The sequence below is a fragment of the Palaemon carinicauda genome, chromosome 5 (assembly GCF_036898095.1).
Source record: "Palaemon carinicauda isolate YSFRI2023 chromosome 5, ASM3689809v2, whole genome shotgun sequence".
In the NCBI taxonomy this organism is placed as follows: domain Eukaryota; kingdom Metazoa; phylum Arthropoda; class Malacostraca; order Decapoda; family Palaemonidae; genus Palaemon; species Palaemon carinicauda.
This window is the reverse complement of record NC_090729.1, coordinates 173,118,165-173,140,849: the sequence shown is the minus strand read 5'-3', so window position 1 is coordinate 173,140,849 and position 22,685 is coordinate 173,118,165. Positions and strand designations below refer to the sequence as shown.

General features: G+C 41.9%; 1 protein-coding gene across 1 annotated transcript in view; it reads right to left on the bottom strand.

Moving 5' to 3' along the window:
* LOC137641617 (UPF0389 protein CG9231) overlaps positions 1-21,868 on the bottom strand; it is a 57,616-nt gene extending 35,748 nt beyond the window's left edge. Inside the window, exon 1 of the mRNA XM_068374350.1 lies at positions 21,447-21,868. Coding sequence (XP_068230451.1) covers positions 21,447-21,675 — 229 coding nt within the window. The 5' untranslated portion in view covers positions 21,676-21,868. The remainder of the gene's footprint in view (positions 1-21,446) is intronic.
* Positions 21,869-22,685: the final 817 nt, after the last annotated feature.

The following is a 22,685-nucleotide window of genomic DNA, read 5'->3' as shown; positions in this document are numbered from 1 at the left end:
TCTCACCGCACATAGCCTGGGGACGAGAATAAAAAACTAAAAACGTTTTATCCTTTCTCCCCGTACAGAGACTAGGGACGAGAGTAACTCGAGAACAACGTTACCCGCTTGAACGGAACGTTTTCTCTCCTCTCTCTCCCTCCGTCTCTATCTCTCTCTCTCTCTTTCTCTCTTAATTTCGCACCTAAGAGAAGAGCCCAATTACATTTCGTCAAAAAAACATGTTATTTGACCAAAGGAAAAAACTGAAAGGTTTTTCAATTAAAAAGTTCCTTTAAAAAAGAATTTAAAACATTTAAGCTTTTAAAGAATAAAGAACAAAACGTCAGAATCGATTTACTCTTTCTGCAAAGTGAAACCGTGATACTCTCTCTCTCTATCGTAACGATAGAGCGCAAACTGCGTAGTATAAATAAACTAAACGTTAGTTCATCTTTGAAAACAGTACGAAGACTATTCAAAGAAATTCTTTCATAAAATATTTATTAAAAATATTCATTTAAAAGGTTTTAAATCATTAGCTCTTTAAAAGCTATTTACGATTGCAAAGGGCTCAACGTTGTTTAACTTCGGTTTCCAAGTTAGGACCGCCTACTCTCAGGAAAGGTCGCATATAAACAAAACATTAAAATTTATTTTTATATGTTTATAATAAATGGAAAGTTAATCGAAGAGGCCTAATAAAGGCGGAGAGATATAAAATATATAGAGGAAAATCTATAATTAATTTATAACGTGATAAGATAATTACTAAAAGCCTAAACACACTTCCGTCTAAGGGAAGGGTCGGCCATTTAAAAGTGAAAGAAAGTCCATACTCTCTTTGTCACCATAATTAAATCTATCCAAAACGAGTTCAAGATTTAAGATGAAGATAAAACACCTGCACTGCGAAAGCTCAAACCAGAATATAGTACTTCACCAAAGATGATGGGAAAAACTCCAGGTTTCAACAGCGAGTAAAGTACGTCTTGTCGACACTTCGACAGAGAGAAAATTGAGTCTTTGTTTACATAGAGCTTGGTATCTGGCCGACAGATGGCACTGTTGGGCACACCCGCAACCTGTATAGCGATCGCTGGCGAGTTTTTTCTGTACAGTTTGTCTGTCGAGCAACAGAGTTGCAGCTATATATTCACCGGCTAAGTTAAATATTTAAAACTATAGTATATATTATACCGTAGTTATTTTCCAACATACTCTGTGTATCCTTACACAGTCTTTTGTTGAGACCAATTACATATTGAAAAAAAGATTTCTTTCAATAAACTGATAGATGATCAGTTACCATTGACCCACATTATTAAAACCTTGGGAAAGATCAGTGTTAAGTTACACTTATCTACCCCTAGAGGTTGGAACCGTTCCCTTGGGTTTCCTGAATAGGAAAACTCTAGATTTTAATTTTTGGGGGAGGCCACAGCAATTGACTGGACAGGAAATAGAAGTATGTGTCTTTCCTAGTTCCTTCTAGCTTGTCTATCCTAAGCTATAATGCAATAATATTAGTAATAATATTTATATAGTTTACCGAGTAAGATAAACTACCGCATACTCATTTAATTTTCCTCTCTTTACAGGAGGACCATCCCAAGTGCCAAGTCGTCTTTTGCAACGTGAGGAGCAAGGACTTCTGTGGCCATGTGGAGTGTAGAGCTCATGCCCTCTGCACAGTTCCTAAGGGATCTCTCTGCACAGCTACTAAGGGATCTCTTCAGTACTGGGACCCCCAGGACTGCAAGACTTGCAAGGTCTTGGTGACCGAGGCTTTTGATGACCCCAAGACAGCGGAGTCAAGGGATGCAGCTCAAGAGAAGCTGCGCAGATGTGTTCGTGGGTTCCAGAAAAACACCACGGGACCCTACCTTCCCAGCGAAAGGATGTGCGTTTTGCTGTTCCTGAAAGCGGGTGTGGAAGCTATCATACCCCAGTCACGACCTGAGATCCCTTGCATCCAGATTGCTGTAGACACGGACGTCTCCGACACTATGCAGGACATCCACCTCGATGAGAGGATGTCGGAGGTGCCTGAGGACACTGAAAAGACTTCCTAGCAGGAGGTACTGAGGAGGAGTCCACCTTGTCTCCTGAAGAAGAAGAAGAAGAGGATGATGTCAAATCAGAGTCCCTTCCGTCAGTTCCGGCTCAAGAGCCGTTATCCTTTACATCTTCTGCCCCTCCATTAGATGATATGAGACAGGTAATGGCCAGTCTTATGGCAATGATGGAGAGCCTTTGCAAGCAAGGTGAAGAAAGAGAGGCGAAAATGGAAAGGCAGATGGCCCAACTTTCCGCTTCTCATGGGTCTCGTAAGAGACTTATGGTTCAAGATCTACCAACTTGCTCTGATGTGAATCCCTGGAGGTATGCGGAATACATGCCAATGACCAGTGGCAAGATATTTATATCAGAGAAGTTGGGGACCATCCCTATTGAGGAAGTTGAATTCTGGCCAAAGTTTCGGTCTTACCCAGATTGCTTCGTCCGTCTGAAGACGGAACCAACATTGAGGGAGGAGACAGAACCTAAGGTCATAGTACTTGACCACAGTAAAGCTCAGGCTCTTCTATCCAGCAGCCTGAAGGAGAAGGGCTTCACTAACTCCAAAGTGTCAGCCCTTAGCAAGAAACATCCCACCTTTCCCTTTACGGCAAAAGGTTTTAAGGCAGTGATGAAGGCAATAGAGGCAAGCAAACCTTGCCCTACACTCGAGGAGTGTAGACCATTATCCTTAGCTCTGCCCACGGAAGATAAGGACTGGAAAAAAGTCCCCCTTACCTTCTCAGTTGGGAAGTTGGAGGCATTGGACATCAATTCAGCGAAAATCTCCCTAAGTTTTCTCACTTTCTCTTGCGTAGAGATCAAGAGACAAAAGAAAGACTGGCCTCATCTCTGTCTCTACAGATTTGTCTAGAGACGACGGCCAGCAACAGTGGAACCCCGGATATGAACATGGTTATGGCCAAAACACATTTGGCTACTGTGGTCAAGGACCTGTATGGCTTTGTCAAAGCCAGACGCGCATGTAGGGAGTTTGTGTTTGCCTCGGCAGCAGTAAAGCTCGAACCCAGGAAGCTGATAGCTTCCAATATCTGGGGTAAGGACCTCTTCCCAAGTGAAGTGGTCAAAGAAGACGTAGACAAGGCCACCACGGAGAATAGAAATCTTCTCCAGAAGTGGGGCATGCGGCGAAGAGGAAGTCTTCCCAGCCTAAAAGGAATACTAAACGACCTAGGTTGCCCTCTCGCCCTATCAGACAGCAGCAACAACAACAACTTCCCACAGCTCCCATGACCGTGATGCCCCCGATGGTGGCTCAGCCCCAACCAACATATCAGATGGTGCCTCAGCAGCTGGTTCCCCAGTCACCAGCGTTTGAGAGGCAGACCACTACCTTTCGTCCCAAAGGTAGAGGGTCTAAACGGGGCTCCTCTAGAAACCACCCAAGAAGTAAGGGTGGTAAGGGAGGATGCGGTAAAGGAGGTAAATCCTCTAGAGACCAGAAGCAATGAGTTGCTTTGGGTAGGAGGGAGACTACAGTAATTAAAGGATCGTTGGACCTTCGATCCTTGGGCCCACAGCCTAATCAAGAACAGACTTGGATGGAGCTGGAACGAGGTTCCACCAACATTCCCTCAATTCTTCCAACACTCTACCCCCGTACTGGAAGAATACACCCTAGAACGTTTGAGCAAGCGGGTGATAAGGAGAGCAAAGTCCATCACATTCCAAGGAAGGCTGTTTTGTGTTCCCAAGAAGGACTCAGAGTTATCCTGGACTTGTCGCCACTCAACAAGTTCATAAAAAACTACAAGTTCAGGATGTTAACCCTTCAACACATAAGGACCCTACCACCAAAAGGGGCGTACACGGTCTCGATAGACCTGGCATATTCCAGTCAACTGCCCTCTCACTAGGATTCAGGCTACAGAAGAAGTACGTCTTCAGAGTCATGCCCGTCGGACTAAACATAGCCCCGAGGATCTTTACAAAGCTTGCAGACGTAGTCATTCAACAACTACGCTTAGAAGGTGTCCAGGTAGTAGCATACCTGGACGATTGGCTGGTGTGGGCAGCATCCAGGACGGAATGTATGCAAGCATCCAACAAAGTGATCTGGTTCCTGGAACATCTGGGATTCAAGTCTCGACTATCTCCAGCTCAAGAGTTTCAATGGCTCGGAGTCCATTGGAACTTAAAGTCATACCGTCTCTCTCTTCCCCCAGGGAAGAGGAGGGAGATAGCAGGATCTGTCAAGAGACTACTGAAATCCGACAGGATCTCAAGACGCCAACAGGAGAGAACTGGGCTCTCTCCAGTTTGCATCAGAGCACAGCTAAAAGATGCGTCAGGAGTCTGGAGGAAATACGCATCAAACTCTCGAAGAGATCTAAGAAGACCGATACCAACCCTACTACGATCACTTCTCAAGCCAAGAACCTGAAGAGGACTGTGCCCTTGCAACCACCTCCACTGTCAATCATCATCCATACGGATGCCTCGAAGGAAGGATGGGGAGGTCACTCCCATCAACGGAAAGTTCAAGGGACTTGGTCTCCTCTATTCGAGACCTTTCACTTCAACTTTCTGGAGGCCATGGCAGTCTTTTTGACGCTAAAGAAACTCTCCCCTCGCAAATCAGCCCATATAAGACTGATCTTGGACAGCGAGGTGATAATGAGATGTTTGAATCGTCAAGGCTCGAGATCGCCCCAAATCGACCACGTGATGTTTTCCATCTTCCGCCTAGCGGAAAAGAAGAGATGGCATTTATCAGCAGTTCACCTCCAAGGGTTCGGCCATGTGACGGCAGACGCTCTATCCAGGCTCACGCCGGTAGAGTCAGAATGGTCCCTAGACGGAGACTCATTCTCCTTCTTCTTACGTCAAGTCCCGGAACTGCAGATCGACATCTTCGCGACGAGCGACAACAAGAAGCTACCTCGTTATGTGGCCCCATACGAGGACCCTCTAGCGGAAGCGACGGACGCCATATCCCTCGATTGGAACAGATGGAACCGGATCTACATGTTCCCTCCTACCAATCTCCTAATGAAGGTCCTCAACAAGCTGAGATCCTTTCAGAGAATGGCAGCTCTAGTGGCTCCCAAGTGGCCAAAGAGCAACTGGTTCCCTCTAGTATTGGAACTGAAGCTGAGGCTGGTCCCTCTGCCGGATCCAGCACTGTCTCAACAGGTCCAGAAGTCGACTGTCTTCGCTTCATCACAGACAACCCAAAGCCTTCATCTCATGATTTTCTCTCCTTAGCAGTTAAGAAAACATTTGGGATCTCGAAAGGCAGTATAGACTTCTTAGAAGAATTTAAGTCTACTTGTAAGTCAACCAGAAGACAATATGAATCATCTTGGAAAAAGTGGGTTGCTTTCGTTAAAGCAAAAGGACCAAATGAAATCTCAATGGACTTCTGTCTGTCCTTCTTTATCCACCTTCATGAACAAGGTCTGGCAGCCAATACGATAACTACGTGTAAATCAGCTCTGACTAGACCTCTACTATATGCCTTTCAAGTAGACTTATCAAACAAAAATTTTTAACAAGATCCCTAATGCACGTGCTAAATTTAGGCCTGCAGCCCCTCCGAAGCCCATTTCATGATCCTTAGACAAGGTCCTACACTATGCTTCAACAGTGAACAATGGGATTGCTCCCTGATAGATTTGACTTGGAAAGTAATTTTCCTGTTTGCTATAGCCTCGGACTAGAGTTAGTGAAATAGTGTCCCTATCCAGAAATGAGGGCCATATTCAGTTTACAGAAGCGGAAGAACTGAATCTTTTTCCTGATCCAACATTTTTCGCTAAGAACGAGCTACCCACTAAATGGTGGTGTCCCTGGAGAATCTGCCCTCTAAAGGAAGATGTCTCGCTGTGTCCAGTTGAGTGTCTAAAGGTCTATCTTCGAAGAACTTCAGACTTCAGGGGAGGACAGCTCTTTAAAGGAGAAACTTCAGGATCAAGCCTATCTCTAAAACAACTGAGGGCGAAAATCACCTACAGTGAGCCCTCGTTTATCGCGGTAGATAGGTTCCAGACCCGACCGCGATAGGTGAAAATCCGCGAAGTAGTGACACCATATTTACGTATTTATTTAACATGTATATTCTGACTTTTAAAACCTTCCCTTGTACGTAGTATTGTTAACAAACTACCCTTTAATGTACAGAACACTTAATGCATGTACTACAGTACCCTAACCTAAAACAGGCACAAATATTAAAAGGCGAATTTATATCATGCGTTTCCTAAACACGCCAAAAAGCACGATAAAAAATGGCAACCAATGTTTAGTTTAGTTTATCTCTGATCATAATGAAGAAACAAACACATTTACACATCTGTGTATAGGTTAGTTTTTGCATCGATTATATTGATTATTCAGTACAGTATATTGATTTTGTTATTACCAATGTTTTACTTAATTTTTCTTAGGACTTCCAAATGAAATGTTTTTCTATTCAGTACAGTATATTGATTTTGATATTACCAATGTTTTACTTAATTTTTCTTAGGACTTCCAAATGAAATGTTTTTCATTATGACGCCGCCTGAAACGACGGAGTCATAAAGTACGCTCAGTAAACAAACGAAGGCATTTAACGCGCATGATGAAAGTGATAAATAATGATATTACAGTAAAAGCTTTTAGAAAATATGTTATTACAAGTATTATTTACCGTATCTATATAAAATCATACATACGTAGCAAAGCAGGAAAACAATTTGAGAGAGAGAGAGAGAGAGAGAGAGAGAGAGAGAGAGAGAGAGAGAGAGAGAGAGAGAGAGAGAGATTGTTTTACGTACGTAAATGTAAATTTTAAACAAAAAAAATAGCCGCATTTCATATAAAACAGGTTATTACAAATATTTTACTTTATCATATTACAGTAGTCTGTATAATACTGTAAAGTTCAGTACAGTATGTTGTTGTTATAGTCGTGGCGATGAAATTCTCACGAAACAAAAACACGGCATTCAATTACAACAGCTGATTCATTCTCTCTCTCTCTCTCTCTCTCTCTCTCTCTCTCTCTCTCTCTCTCTCTCTCTCTCTCTCTCTCTCTCTCTCTTCGTGTTATACAATACTTACATATAGATGAAGAAACTAAAATTAGTTTTCTTAGTGTCAATTAATTACGAAACGAAAAAATTATGCCGAGTTTACATCCATTTCAATCGTTGCTAAAAATACGGCATCCGATTTCATCGGCAAACCACTATTTTTTGGGAAACATCATTTTATTCTAGAAAATTGCTACTCTTTAAATAGTTAATTGCACATTAAGAAAGCGTGTACTTTTGTTCTTAAATTTCGGGCGTGTTTTAAAAATCGAGAGTATTGTTGACTTCTTTTTGTTTTACTTTTGGCTGTGATTAGATCAGCTGATGTCTAGCTGCCGCTCTTGAGAGTGTACGAATATACTAACAAAGTATCGTTTATACCATTTCTTAACTTATTCAAACCGTCTACAGTATACAGTTGATATTACATAAGCACCAATGTGTTATAACCTATCAAATTTTTTTGTTTATTACATTTAAATAAACACACACACTCACTCTCTCTCTCTCTCTCTCTCTCTCTCTCTCTCTCTCTCTCTCTCTCTCTCTCTCTCTCTCTCTCTCTCTCTCTCTGTGAGCTACTTTTCACTACCTCCCATTCCTTACCTCTCTTTATCTCTCTAACAAATGATATCTTTGTTGCTCCTCAAAGTTTCTTTTATATTGAAAATCAATCATGATTCAATTTTCCTTACTTTCTCCAATCTCGCACCATCGGTCACATCGCGGTATTTTCGAAATTTCCGGAAAATCCGCGATATATGTATATACATGCGTTATGAAAAAAATCCGCTAAGTGGTGAATCCGCGATGGTCGAACCGCGAAGTAGCGAGGGATCACTGTATTTTATTCTTCATCACTAAACTTCTTTCAGTATATGGATTTTGAGCGCTTTCGCTCATACACCGGATGGAAGTCATCCAGAGTATTCTACAAGCACTATGCGAAGCAAGCTTAAGCAATTGGGGGTGACGGCAGGTAGTGTGCTAAAACCTGTCGTCTAGTGCTGCGATGAACAGTAAATTGATTGGGACCATCAATCTATCGGGTGAAGGTATTGACACCTCTTAGTGCAATACTTTGATGTTAGTGTCTCCAAGGGGACACTAAGGACTGTTCTATTTAGATGAGGTGAAGAAACATATATATAACACTAACATGTATATTATACCTGTTATTTTATGTTAGTCATTTCTTGCCAATAAATTATCTATAGGTATTTGCGTCTTATTTCGCCCTACCATTGAATTTTAATAAAATATATCAGTGTTTACTTATCCTTCATTAAAACTGCATATATTTAATTATGAACAAAAGTATAGCTATACCCTTGTTCTGACAAATGATGCAACATTATGTAATAATGATTGTTCCAACACTTAATACATAGAGACCTGTATGTAGGGATACTATGTTTGTTCTTATACAGTACTATATGCAAACCTTGAGACTCCCTTTCCTAAGTCTAGTATGTCTCTTCCCTGCAGGGGGCAGGAAGCATTAACATGGTTTATGCTTAGAAGTATGTTATTTTCATTAGTAAAATAAATTTTTGAATATACTTACCCGATAATCATGTAGCTGTCAACTCTGTTGCCCGACAGAATTCTATGGAGGGATACGCCAGCTATCACAATACTAGAAGGGGGTGTTCTTACCAGCGCCACCTGTGGCCAGGTACTCAAGTACTTCTTGTTGACACCTCCTCAATTATTCCTCGGTCCCACTGGTTCTCTATGGGGAGGAAGGGAGGGTCAATTAAATCATGATTATCGGGTAAGTATATTCAAAAATTTATTTTACTAATGAAAATAACATTTTTCAATATTAAACTTACCCGATAATCATGTAGCTGATTCACACCCAGGGGGGTGGGTGAAAACCAGTGTACAAGATTAAAGGATAGCTAAGTATCCCATATTTCATATAACAGTTATCTCAAATAACAATGAAATAATAAGTACCTGGTAAGGAAGTCGAATTGAACCGTTACTCTGTCTCTTTTTTAAGTTCGTCTTCCTTACTGAGCGCAGCGTTCCTCTTGGAGGCTGAATCAACCCAAAGGTGCTAAAGTATACAGGGCTGCAACCCATACTAAAGGACCTCATCACAACCTTTAACCTCGGCGCTTCTCAAGAAAGAATTGACCACCCGCCAAATCAACAAGGATGTGGAAGGCTTCTTAGCCGACCGAACAACCCATAAAAAGTATTCAAGAGAAAGGTTAAAAAGTTATGGAATTATGGGAATGTAGTGGCTGAGCCCTCGCCTACTACTGCATTCGTTGCTACGAATGGACCCAGGGTGTAGCAGTACTCGTAAAGAGACTGGACATCTTTGAGATAGAATGATGCGAACACTGACTTGCTTCTCCAATAGGTTGCATCCATAACACTCTGCAGAGAACGGTTCTGTTTGAAGGCCACTGAAGTAGCCACAGCTCTCACTTCATGTGTCCTTACCTTCAGCAAAGCAAGGTCTTCTTCCTTCAGATGAGAATTTGCTTCTCTAATCAGAAGCCTGATGTAGTAAGAAACTGAGTTCTTAGACATTGGTAGAGAAGGCTTCTTGATAGCACACCATAAGGCTTCTGATTGTCCTCGTAATGGTTTTGACCTTCTTAAATAGTACTTAAGAGCTCTAACAGGGCAAAGTACTCTCTCTAGTTCGTTCCCCACCATGTTGGACAGGCTTGGGATCTCGAACGACTTAGGGCAAGGACGGGAAGGAAGCTCGTTTTAGCCAAAAAAACCGAGCCGCAAGGAACATGTAGCCGTTTCAGATGTGAAACCTATGTTCCTGCTGAAGGCGTGGATCTCACTTACTCTTTTACCTGTTGCTAAGCACACGAGGAAAAGAGTTTCTAATGTGAGGTCCTTAAAAGAGGCTGATTGGAACGGTTCAAATCCTGATGACATTAGGAACCTTAGGACCACGTCTAGATTCCAGCCTGGAGTGGACAACCGACGTTCCTTTGAGGTCTCAAAAGACCTAAGGAGGTCCTGTAGATCTTTGTTGGAGGAAAGATCCAAGCCTCTGTGGCGGAAAACCGCTGCCAACATACTTCTGTAACCCTTGATCGTAGGAGCTGATAGGGATTTTACGTTCCTTAGATGTAACAGGAAGTCAGCAATCTGGGTTACAGTGGTACTGGTTGAGGAAAACTGCATTGGCCTTGCACCAGCTTCGGAAGACTTCCCATTAAGACTGATAGACTCTGAGAGTGGATGTCGTCCTTGCTCTGGCAATCGTTCTGGCTGCCTCCTTCGAAAAGCCTCTAGTTCTTGAGAGACTTTCGATAGTCTGAAGGCAGTCAGACGAAGAGCGTGGAGGTTTGGGTGTACCTTCTTTACGTGAGGTTGACGCAGAAGGTCCACTCTAGGAGGAAGAGTCCTGGGAAACGTCGACCAGCCATTGCAGTACCTCGGTGAACCCTTCTCTCGCGGGTCAGAGGGGAGCAACCAACGTCAACCGTGTCCCTTTGTGAGAGGCGAACTTCTGAAGTACCCTGTTGACAATCTTGAACGGCGGGAATGCATACAGGTTGAGATGGGACCAATCCAGCAGAAAGGCATCCACGCGAACTGCTGTTGGGTCTGGAATCGGAGAACAATACAAGAGGAGCTTCTTGGTCATCGAGGTAGCGAATAGAACTATGGTTGGCAGACCCCACAGGGCCCAAAGTCTGCTGCAAACATTCTTGTGAAGGGTCCACTCTGTGGGGAAGACCTGACCATTACGGCTGAGGCGATCTGCCATGACATTCATATCGCCCTGAATGAGCCTCGTTACCAGCGTGAGCTTTCGATCTTTGACCAAATGAGGAGGTCCCTTGCGATCTTGAACAACTTCCTCGAATGAGTCCCTCTCTGCTTGGAGATGTAAGCCAAGGCTGTGGTGTAGTCGGAGTTCACCTCCACCACCTTGTTAAGCTGGAGGGACTTGAAGTTTATCAAGGCCAGATGAACTGCCAACAACTCCTTGCAATAGATGTGAAGTGTCCTTTGCTCCTGATTCCATGTTCCCGAGCATTCCTGTCCGTCCAGTGTCGCACCCCAGCCCGTGTCCGATGCGTCCGAGAAGAGACGGTGGTCGGGGGTCTGAACAGCCAAAGGTAGACCTTCCTTGAGAAGAATGCTGTTCTTCCACCACGTTAGAGTAGACCTCATCTCTTCGGAAACAGGAACTGAGCCCGTCTCTAGCGTCATGTCCTTTATCCAGTGAGCAGCTAGATGATACTGAAGGGGGCGGAGGTGGAGTCTCCCTAACTCGATGAACAGGGCCAGCGATGAAAGTGTCCCTGTTAGACTCATCCCCTGCCTGACTAAGCATCGGTTCCTTCTCAGCATGCTCTGGATGCATTCTAGGGCTTGGAAGATCCTTGGGGCCGACGGACAAGTCCGAAAAGCTCGACTCTGAAGATCCATACCCAAGGAAACAATGGTCTGGGATGGAACGAGCTGAGACTCCTCAAAATTGACCAGGAGGCCCAGTTCCTTGGTCAGATCCATAGTCCATTTGAAAATCTCCAGACAGCGACGACTTGTGGGAGCTCTTAAAAGCCAGTCGTCTGACGGAGCCGGACACAAGATCATGATACTGCTGCACAGTCTGTAAACTGACAATCATGGGCAAGCGAGGAAGTACAGTGACAACCCGAATCTGTCTAGACTATCTGGGTCGTACAGACAACTCCTTAACGGGTTGCTGAGGTTGCCGCACTGCGTCACAACAAGTCCCTTCTGTTGGTTGTTGAACGTCTTCCCCGTGACACATTGACTCCGTAAACAAAAATCCTCTAACAAGGACTAAGCTTGGACTGCATGTCATGCAACACAGCTCAAGGTCTATGGGAGCAGGTGTGGTAACAGACGGGATTAGCGGCTGAAGTGGAACCATTACCTTCCCTGTAAGCATGTTATGCTTAAATAAAAGTCCATAAGAGGTTATGCAGCTAAAGGCTCCCTCCAAATGACAGAGTCCTCAAGGGAATATCAGAAGGAGGGAGAAAAGAACTTTCTCATCTACAGGGACCTTATCCTAGAAAAGCTAAGTTCTCTGAGTGAGGGTTCACTGGTGCAAAAGCAGCAGACTAGAAGGCAACGTTATGAAACTGCTTGACAGTCTAGTGAGTTGGCAACAACCCAAGATATGTTGAGAAGCATGCGGTAAGGTATGCAGAGCATGATGAATGCAGAGTATGCTGTATGCAGAGCATGCTGTATGTAGAGCATGTTGTATGCATAGCATGCTGAATGCAGAGCATGCTGTATGCAGAGCATGTTGTATGCAGAGCATGCTGAATGCAGAGCATGCTGAATGCTGAGCATGTAGTAAGCAGAGCCTGCTGTAAGCAGAGCCTGCTGTAAGGAAAGCAGAGCGTGTGCATGGCGTTTAACATTTCTCAGAAATTCCATGACCAGTGCTAGAGTGCTTTATGCATGCTTGCATGGGGTTTAAAAATCAACATAATGTTTACCTTACATTCATAACTCATGATTCATATTTTTGCCATGGTTAGAAAATGGAGGTAAGGTATGCTGAACAGCAGAGTCAGAACGAGCTGGAACAACAACAGTGGAAGGTGCAGAAAGTTCCTGTTCCTGTGGTATGAGTGGAGCGTGAAGAGACCGAGGTTGCGCAGAACAAGGTAAAGTTCCCGCAAGCAGAGGTGTCTGAGGCGCAGGATCAGGGTGCACGGGTTGAGCTCGGTGCAGCAGCTGAGGAGACTGACTCACAGGTGGAAGAGGTTGTACCTCCACCGAGAGTTGCACCACCGGTGGAGCAGCCAGGGGAGGAGGAGGAAGAGTGGGGTAATCCTCCTGATCCCAAACCGAAGGTTGCCTTAAAGAAGGCTGAGGCTGAACAACACTGGGAACAGCGAACACAGAAAGAGGTTCAACATCGTACGCCTGGCAGATGGTGCTGCGACTGGGTGCAGCGAGTGCAGGCGGGTTGAGCACAGGCTGAAAGGGTGCAGGGGAGGTGCAACACTCTCAGCCCGACACTCACACAACAGGTCCGAAAGCTGTGCTTGCATGGACTGTAGTAGAGTCTACAACATCGTACGCCTGGCAGATGGTGCTGCGACTGGGTGCAGCGAGTGCAGGCGGGTTGAGCACAGGCTGAACGGGTGCAGGGGAGGTGCAACACTCTCAGCCCGACACTCACACAACAGGTCCGAAAGCTGTGCTTGCATGGACTGTAGTAGAGTCTACAACATCGTACGCCTGGCAGATGGTGCTGCGACTGGGTGCAGCGAGTGCAGGCGGGTGCAGCACAGGCTGAACGGGTGCAGCCGGTTGGTGCACCACCGGTGCAGGCGGGTGCAGCACAGGCTGAACGGGTGCAGGCGGTTGGTGCACCACCGGTGCAGGAGGAGGAGGAGGTGCAACACTCTCAGCACGACACTCACGCATCAGGTCCGAAAGCTGTGCTTGCATGGACTGTAGTAGAGTCCACAACATCGTACGCCTGGCAGGTGGTACTGCGATCAGGCGGAGCGAGCATAGGAGGGGGGAGTGTAGGCGCACTCTCAGCCCGACAAACTGATGACTGAGGAGAGACAGAGCTAACCCAATGACTGCATCCGGGTTGTTGAACTTTACTTCGTACGTCTGGCATAGGTCTGGACTTTACATTTAAGAGGTCTTGAGACCTGAGACCAGCGTAACTCTGCCTTTATTTTCTCCTCTAAATCTCTTCTGCAGACGAGCAAAATAAGGGCTCAATCGTCTGCGGGTGGGAGTGACGGTCTCGGTAAGACACGCCCACAACCACCGAGGATACTTCTGTGCGCCGATCAAGGCCTGCCGAACCCTTATGCCCTTCGACATTGCTTCTCCCCTGGGCTTGGGAGCTTGCAAGAGGTCCCGGACTGGGAGGACGACTGGCGCGCACAAAAGTACCCTCACGCATAACACTGACATACTTTGCGCTAATCACTTATCACTTTGATTTCTGTTTGCACTTATTTCACTGAACTCGAAACTTTAAGTGGTTTGTACCTGAAACACGCAATTCTATCCTTCTCAAAAGTTAGTAATTGCGAAAACAGAATTACAATGTAACAGAAAAATCTAATGAAAGAAAATTCAGTGGCTGGAAAGAGACTAAACACTAGATCACTCTAGAAACGTTTAGTTTCTTCCCCTAAAGAGACTAGGGATAAGAGCAAAACGATAACGACGTTACTCGTACGCCTGGCAGGCTTGAGGGAAACGTTTATCCTCTTTCTCCCTCCGTCTCTATCTCTCTCTCTCTCTCTCTCTTGACTTAGAACCTGAGAGAAGAGCCCAATCATATATATCGTTAAAACATATTATTGTTAAAGGAAAAAACTGAAATATTTCCCAAAAAGAAAAGTTCCTTATTAGGATCAAAACCATTAAGTTAAGAAAGAATGAACAAAACGCTAGAAACGGTTACTCTTTACTGCAATGTGAAACCGTGAACATTCTTTCTCTATCGTAACGATAGAGTGCAAGTTGAAACGTTCTGAACGTCAACAACTGCCGAGACAAACAAAACGTTAGTTCAACTTTGAAAAAGTACGAGACTATCAAAGAAATTCTTTCAAAGACCTTAAAATAGCATAATATGTTAACAGGTAAAACCGAAATGACGGGCTCACGATAATTAACTTCGGTACCAAGAAAAGACCGCCTACTATTAGGAAGGTCGAATATAAACAAATATAAAAATTAACTTTAATAAGTTTATAATAAAAGGAAGTTAATCGAAGAGGCCTATAAGAGGCGGAGAGATATAAAATAAATCTATAACTTTTGTTAAGCAAAATTAAGAAAGAGAGTCTATACTCTCTTAGACACCAACACTTCCGTCTAAGGGAAGGGTCGGCCATTGAAAGGTGAACGAGAGTTCATACTCTCTTCGTCACCAAAAATAATCAAATTAATTCCAAAAGCTAACTAAGCTAAAATAGAAGTTTCCAGTAAAGCGACAGCCGAAATCAAAGAGAAATACTTCACCAAAGTCGTGAAAATACTCCAAGAACATAAGCGTATCCCAGAACGTCTTGTCAGAAGCACGACAGAGGAATAATTGAGGAGGTGTCAACAAGAAGTACTTGAGTACCTGGCCACAGGTGGCGCTGGTAAGAACACCCCCTTCTAGTATTGTGATAGCTGGCGTATCCCTCCATAGAATTCTGTCGGGCAACAGAGTTGACAGCTACATGATTATCGGGTAAGTTTAATATTGAAAAAATGACGTATAACGGTAACGCCATATGTCTCAATGATCTTGATGACCAAGAGGAAAAAATTGCCCCAAGGTTAAGGCACTTTTAAAAAATCCACAGAAACAGTACTTTCTAGTAATTCCACCAGGACGACATGGCTTGAGACCAAAAAACGGATTTTGAGCGAAGCGACAAATCTATTTTTGGGTGAGATAGCCATGTCGTCCTGATGTATCCGCCCTCCTTTTCTATAGAAAAGGCCTTGGCAGGATCCCTCCCGAAACTACTATATCTGCAGCACCATGCTCAACGCTACAAGGAATAGCGCGCTGGGTTGACTACAGCGCCATCTAGATACTCTACAGTAGTACGAGAGGAAAGGGTACCTTGATAACGGCTCCCCTTCTAAATTTGCGACTTTCCCCCTTGAAGCGAAAACGCTTTTCGGGGTGAAGATCGCTATTTGTCATATACAGCATACATCCCTGATTATGCGATATCCTCGAGAGAAATTTTAAGGATATTCGCGCCAGGAGTTAGAATTCTGGAGACCTAACGGTTAAATTCTCTGGGAATATCACTGTAGCCAAATATCCCTTAGAAAGCAACCTAAAGGAACCTTCCATCAGGACGACATGGCTATCTCACCCAAAAATAGATTTTTCGCTTCACTCAAAATCCGTTTTGTGAGAGCTGTTATATCTACAAAATGTAAGTTAAAAAAAATGTAGACCGGGGACTTCCTATTTTATATTTACATATTTCTTAATTGTTATTTACACAGTAACATATAAACTTGGTTTATAACCAGTATAACTTTTAATCAGTAAGAGGTACTTCCATGAAACAAAGGACTGCAAAGTAATTCACAGTATCAGAGTTGAGTTTATTGTCCATAAGAAACTTAATATTGTACACTTCTAATAACTGACTAAACCATTCTTAAGACCCAACCAAATATAGTAACAAATACTCATAATTTCAATATTCAGGGAGTGAAACCCAACTTTTAACACATTTTAAAATATGCAGCATTACTTTATACATCTGTTTTGTAAAATGACATTGCTGGTCATGAAATGCTGCCAAAATTAACATGTCAGAAAACCTCAAATAATAGATGGAGATCACTTTACTGGACAATGCACAATTTTATCATAGTACTGTACAATTATATCTCCTTAGAGGTATAATAGAAAGTCCAGAAAGTGGGAGACTACTCTCTGTCATCTTTGCATTGGTCACACCTGGTTGACACAGAAGTTTCTGATGACTGGCCAACACCAGTCATATTGTGATGACTGTTTGGTAGCCCTAACAATGAGGCATTCTTTGACCAAATGCCCCACTTTTAGTATCTTCAGAAATAGATATCTGTTTGAGGCTCGAGGTAAGGACGGCAAGTTTATCCTAGCCAAGATTCTTGGGCAGGATGTGTTGTACTATGCTAGTGGTATTTTTAGATTTATTTCAGAAGCAGTTCTTCTGAAAGCTATTTAACCTTTATAAAGATATCTTTGGTTTTATTGTTTTAAATTGAATTTCCTTTTAGTCTTTTTTATAATAAACGATATCAACATTAATGACCTTCGATGTCAGGATGCCATAAAATTCAAAATTAGTCAATCAATCCCACTACAGTATTTCAGCTTTAATATCCATGCTACAAGTCAAATAGGAAAAGCAGAATGCTACAACCCCAATGGTTCCAACAGAGAATGCAGCCTAATGCAGAAAGGAAAAAGAGAAAAAAATTAATGAACTGTATATTAGAAATGAAAAAAAAATACAAAAAATATAGCAAGATTAAATAAGTAAATTATATATAAACTATGAAATGTGATTTATGTCAACCCATTCAACAGAAAACCCTTTGTAAAAAGTTTGCGTACTATTCATTTCTATATTTTTCTATCAAAATTTCAATGCAGAAGTGGACACTTGTTCCTAATCTTGCAATGTGTAGTGTTCAAGCTCTCATCCTGTGTAAAAAAAAAAAAAAAAAATATATATATATATATATATATATATATATATATATATATATATATATATATATATATATATATATATATATTACTGTTCAAAAGCTAAGAAACACCATATTCAACCTTCAAGAGTTCTCTTGCTTTAGGGTACACTCAGGCACACTATTTTATCTAATTTCTCTTCCTCTTGTTTTCTTAAATTTTTTATAGTTTATATAAGAAATATTTGTTTAGGTGTTGCTGTTCTCAAAATATTTTATTTTTAATTGTTTCCTTTCCTCACTGGGCTATTTTCCCTCTTGGATCCCTTGTGCTTATAGCATCCTGCTTTTCCAACCAGTGTTTTAGCTTAGCAAGTAATAATAATAATAATTTATATGCTTACATATAAGAATGCTTATCCGGTCCTGGTCTGCATGAAAATGCTTCTGTGCACCGTAAGACTCACAAGCTTTGTTTGCCATGTCTATTCTTTAAGTATTTGGAGAATCATACAGCATAGTCTGTGTTAAGTATAAAATTCACAATATCATAACACTTGGAAAGCAAGAAAAATTTCACATTTGGAAAACAAGAAAAATTTCACATTATTTTTCAAAGACTTTTTATCGTCAATCCTTCTAATGTCAAGTGGATGCTTGTTGTAAAATCTTATCTGAAAGCTCTAGAACTGGCAGTCAAGGTTCATCTTGGCTTCAATAACTTGAAACCCTTTGTAACTAAGCTTTTTGTAATCAGGCAAGGAATGGGAAGATGGTTTTACACATAATTTTGGATGAAATTGTCGTTCACCGGAAATTGCCCTTTACTTAACCTATTCCACCCCTCAAGTCTATAGATATTAGGTGACTGTAGTTGGAAGCACGAGCTTTCAGGTCATGTTAGGCCAATTTTGGAATTCCATAGGGGATTCCTCTATCCTGGTAGGACTTGATGATTGTTGGCCCCTAGGTTGGGTGTGGTTAGATTACTGTGCATCCCTGATTCAATGTCCTTTGCTTTCCCCCATCCAATCATTCCAGTTTCCAATGGTGCCTTTGGTCCTATAATAGCCTACAATAAGTAATATAAAATTTGCTATATAAAAAAAAAAAAACTATCATAAAACTAGATTCAGTCAATTCTGACAATCAAGGTGTGCTAGCAAACCTTTGATAAATCTATAACTCATGTTAAACATCGTAATCTCACATTCCTCCCAAACCCAATCTAGGATCCCCAGTGCTCACTCATCATGGGGCTTTGTTCATCGCACCTCACCACTTATTACCAAACCTGGCCTGGATGCCATATTATTACTTGTCATACATCGATGAACCTTTGAATAATGCACAAGTAAAAATATATCCAGGTAGCTTTTAATCTACTTTGTTAAAGAATGCTCATCTATCATCCCCATAGCCTAGGCAAGGCCTGTACCATAATCTACAATTGGAAACTAATAATGTAAATGGGGTTACTGAGGGGACATATCTATCCCCACCCCATCAGTAAGGACAAGGTGTCATCGGTTAAGTTATGTAGGAATCCCTTAGGTTACGTTGTATTGATTAGTTAGTTTCCCCCTGTGAAATATGTTTTGGTTAATATATGATACTTTAATTTATATTAAAACTGGAATTTTCTATAGAAAATGGATGATTGCTGGCTATTTTGGCATCTTTCTCTATGACTAATGGGGCTTGGCATAATACAGTAACTTAATACATGATATGATAGACTAAAATGTAAATACCGTTTCATTTTCTTAGTTGATTGTTTACTTTTGAGACACTGACTGTGGGATACTACACATGTTTGCATTTGCTTTTGGCAGCTTTCCGTTTATTTTGTATGATTTAATCATTAACTGGCCTTTTGACCTAATTAAAAACTTCCAAATATTTATGCTTAAGTTTTGTATGTTGTTTCACAAGACCTATTTCTTGGGGGAGCCTATAGGTCTATCTGCCGAGTCATCAGCAGCCACTGCCTGGCCCTCCCAGGTCCTAGCTTGGGTGGAGAGGAGGCTTGGGCGCTGATCATATAATATATGGTCAGTCTCTAGGGCATTGTCCTGATTGCTAGGGCAATATCACTGTCCCTTGCCTCTGCCATTCATGAGCGACCTTTAAACCTTAAAACTAGTTTCAGTTCCACCAAGACTACCATACCAAGAAGATGTCTTCCACAAGAGAATTCAATCCATTTTGAAATTTAGTGTAATTTCACCTATTTTGGTCATTGATATGTTTAAAACATTTAAAACTCGGTATATAGCAATTGTTGCTCGTGTGAAAGTGAAAAAAATGTCCCCAAAATAATGACCCACATTATTGGCGTGTGCAGCTTATCCATGTACCACATGTCAGAACCGAAGAGTAGTGAAATAATGTTTATTTGCAAGTGAATCAAGTCACGGCAGAGCAATGCCCATTTGATGTAATTTTAGATAATTATAATACTTTCGTAATGACCCACATGGATAGCGTGCTCAGTTTACCCATGTACTGCATGCCAGAACAGACGGATGGTGAGATAATGTTTATTTGCGGACAAAGCAAGTAACAGTAAAGCAAAAACCATTTGAGGGACAATGTGAATCATAAGTATGGTAATTATAATAATTTAATTTCACACCACTTACATGAATCATATATTATTCCAACTGATTATCTTGTGTTTATTATGCAATTCTGGACATTACTGTTGCTGCAAATCACTAGTTTTTGGTGTTTCTGCAGCCAAAACCCCGGTTTCCCACTGGGATACCCGATAATTGTTATTATAGGGGAGCAAGAAAAGTCATGAATGCTGGTTTTCCCTAACATTCATGGTCAGAAATTGATGAAAAATAAGATAAGTCAGAAAAATATATGGGTCATTTATTTGGCTAGAAATTGAAGTATCATATATGTACTTATGGTTTTTTTCAGGCTTATTTTCCTGCTCTTCAGGCCCTTTTAAAACTTGATAAAATGGGTTTCCAACGCTTCTCGTCATTAAAATTGTACAAAACGCCAAAAAAACACAAAAGCACACCTCTATTTTTGCCTAAAGGATTATGGATTACCTATACAAGTTCATCTTCAAATGATATAGGATTATCCTTTACAGAAAATGCTAAGACTAACCCTTCACAACAAAGTACTCCTGTATATACTGGTTAGTTATAATGAAAATAGTTGGCCCTAGCCAGTAGGCTACATCAAACAGCATTCACCTCCTCTTAAAAGTCTACCAGAACTTAAGATTTTTGAGTAGCGTGTTGGTGGTTAGGTCAATTTTTTGTCAGCCAAAATACTTGCCCATGCGGTTAATGCGCGTAGTACAACGTGTACAGTTCGCCAGAACAGAGCAATAATATCTTTAATTGCGAGTGCAGCAAAGACCAAGAAGTGAAGTATTTGCGATAGTTCATTAACCAACATACTCGAAGATAAGGGTGTATGTATGATAGCGGCCACCACCATGTATGATTACGGCTAACTTAGAATACTGTACGGCAGTGTAAGTGGAATCGCATGGCAGTGTAAGGGGGGGGGGGTCGCATGGCAGTGTAAGGGGGGGGTCGCATGGCAGTGTAATGGGGGGGGGGGTCGCAGGGGAGGCTTTAGCCCCCCATTAGGTAAGTAGGTAAGGACAAGGCTTGTAGGCTAGGTTAGGGGGGGAGAGTTGATGTTCACTTTTAATCCACAAGGGAGGAACTGGCCGCTGACCTACAAAGGCTCCCAAAGATACAATGGAGCCTATGTATATCAGCGGTCAGTTCCTCATGCATCTTTTAAAAATGGACCTAAACTTTATCCTCCAACCTAACCTACAATACCTAAATACCGAACAGGGAGGGGGGGGGGCTAACGTCCCACTGCGACTCCCATTACACTACCGTATTTTAAGTACATACAGGTGGCCTCTATCATACATACACCTTGATGCAATAAAATAGGGCCGAGGATAAATATGGATAGGAAAGATTCTCGTTTACTATGTGAGCAGCAGGCTTCGTGATCCAATGAACTACACATGTACCAGGTTTTCTTTTTTTGCAGTCCTTACCAATATAAAGTATTTACTTTCATCACAAACTGTCCATAAAGATGTTAAGTCTTCATTAGCCAACCACAAGTCGGTCCTAACATTAGAGTAGGTCAAGCGCACAGTTATACATACCATTTCAATGTAAGTCGTCTTACCTAATTTAATAGTTGGATTCTCATCCATTGGTGTGGAGGCAGAGGCTACTGTTGGATTCTCATCCTTTGGTGTGGAGGCAGAGACTACAACTTTATCAGCTTTGTCATCACCAGTAGAATACCATTGGGCTCCCCTGACAAATAGTGGAAGGCCATTTCTATTCCCGAGATTATTCACAAGCCTCAAACAAGTTAATGTTCTTGAACTCCACTGTTGTAGCATCATCATCAAAGTATTGGCCTTACTTTATGTTGCAGAAGTTAAATACTGATCCTTTAAGGTCTTTCCTTAAACTAATTGAGAATGACGAGGTCGCAATGGTGCTTAGGGAGCACCAATATTGCAGCAGTCCACAGTGCACAAGCCCGTCTGCATGGAGTGGTAGTCTGCCCGGGTTTGTTATGGAGCATCAGCTGATCGCCACCTCTTCGATGAGCGATGGTGACCTTGGCGAACAAGACCGGGAGCAGTTGTTTATTATTACCCCGGAAAGAAACTATTTGCACACAGTAATTTTTAATATTAAGAAAGGGAAAAAAGGTTTATATTTTTTTTTGTCATTACAGCTTCAGTCTAACTTTGAAAGGTGTGTTCAACAAGCCTCCTTATTTACCGTTGAACCTCGGAGCACTTGAACGTAGAAGATAGAACCTGTTCGTAAACATTTGTCCGAAAGTAATGATGTCTTTCCAATTTAGGGTTAATTGTTTTGCTGGTAATATATAATACAGTGCAACATAAGTTAAAACTATAAAAAATAACTAATGCAATATTACTCCCATTCTTTGAAAGGTCATACATAATATAAAACAATATGTATTTTCTCAATAGAACGTAGACAGATTCCGTACTTCCGAACATGAACTCTTACTTAAATAATTGTTCTTCTTTTTGAATTTCTACTAACGGAATTATGGACCAAGGACTGGGGCCTACGGCATCTTGTCAAGCATCCTCGCTCGGCTGTAAATGCCGGACAATCTGAATGAACGAACGGATTAAGATTAAAAAACTTGTTAAACTGGATAACAATGAAAACTGTAGCATAAAGTTATTTTCCGAATAATTAGGAAAGAGAATATCTTTCTGTCTAACCTAAAATCACAAGATACGTATAAGAATATATTAGTAAGAGTATTTGTATTGCTGTTAACCGGGGTACAATCATTATTCCATAGATATCTGTGTTATTATCATGTATGACAGTAGATTATGTAAGGTATCATGAGCATATATGT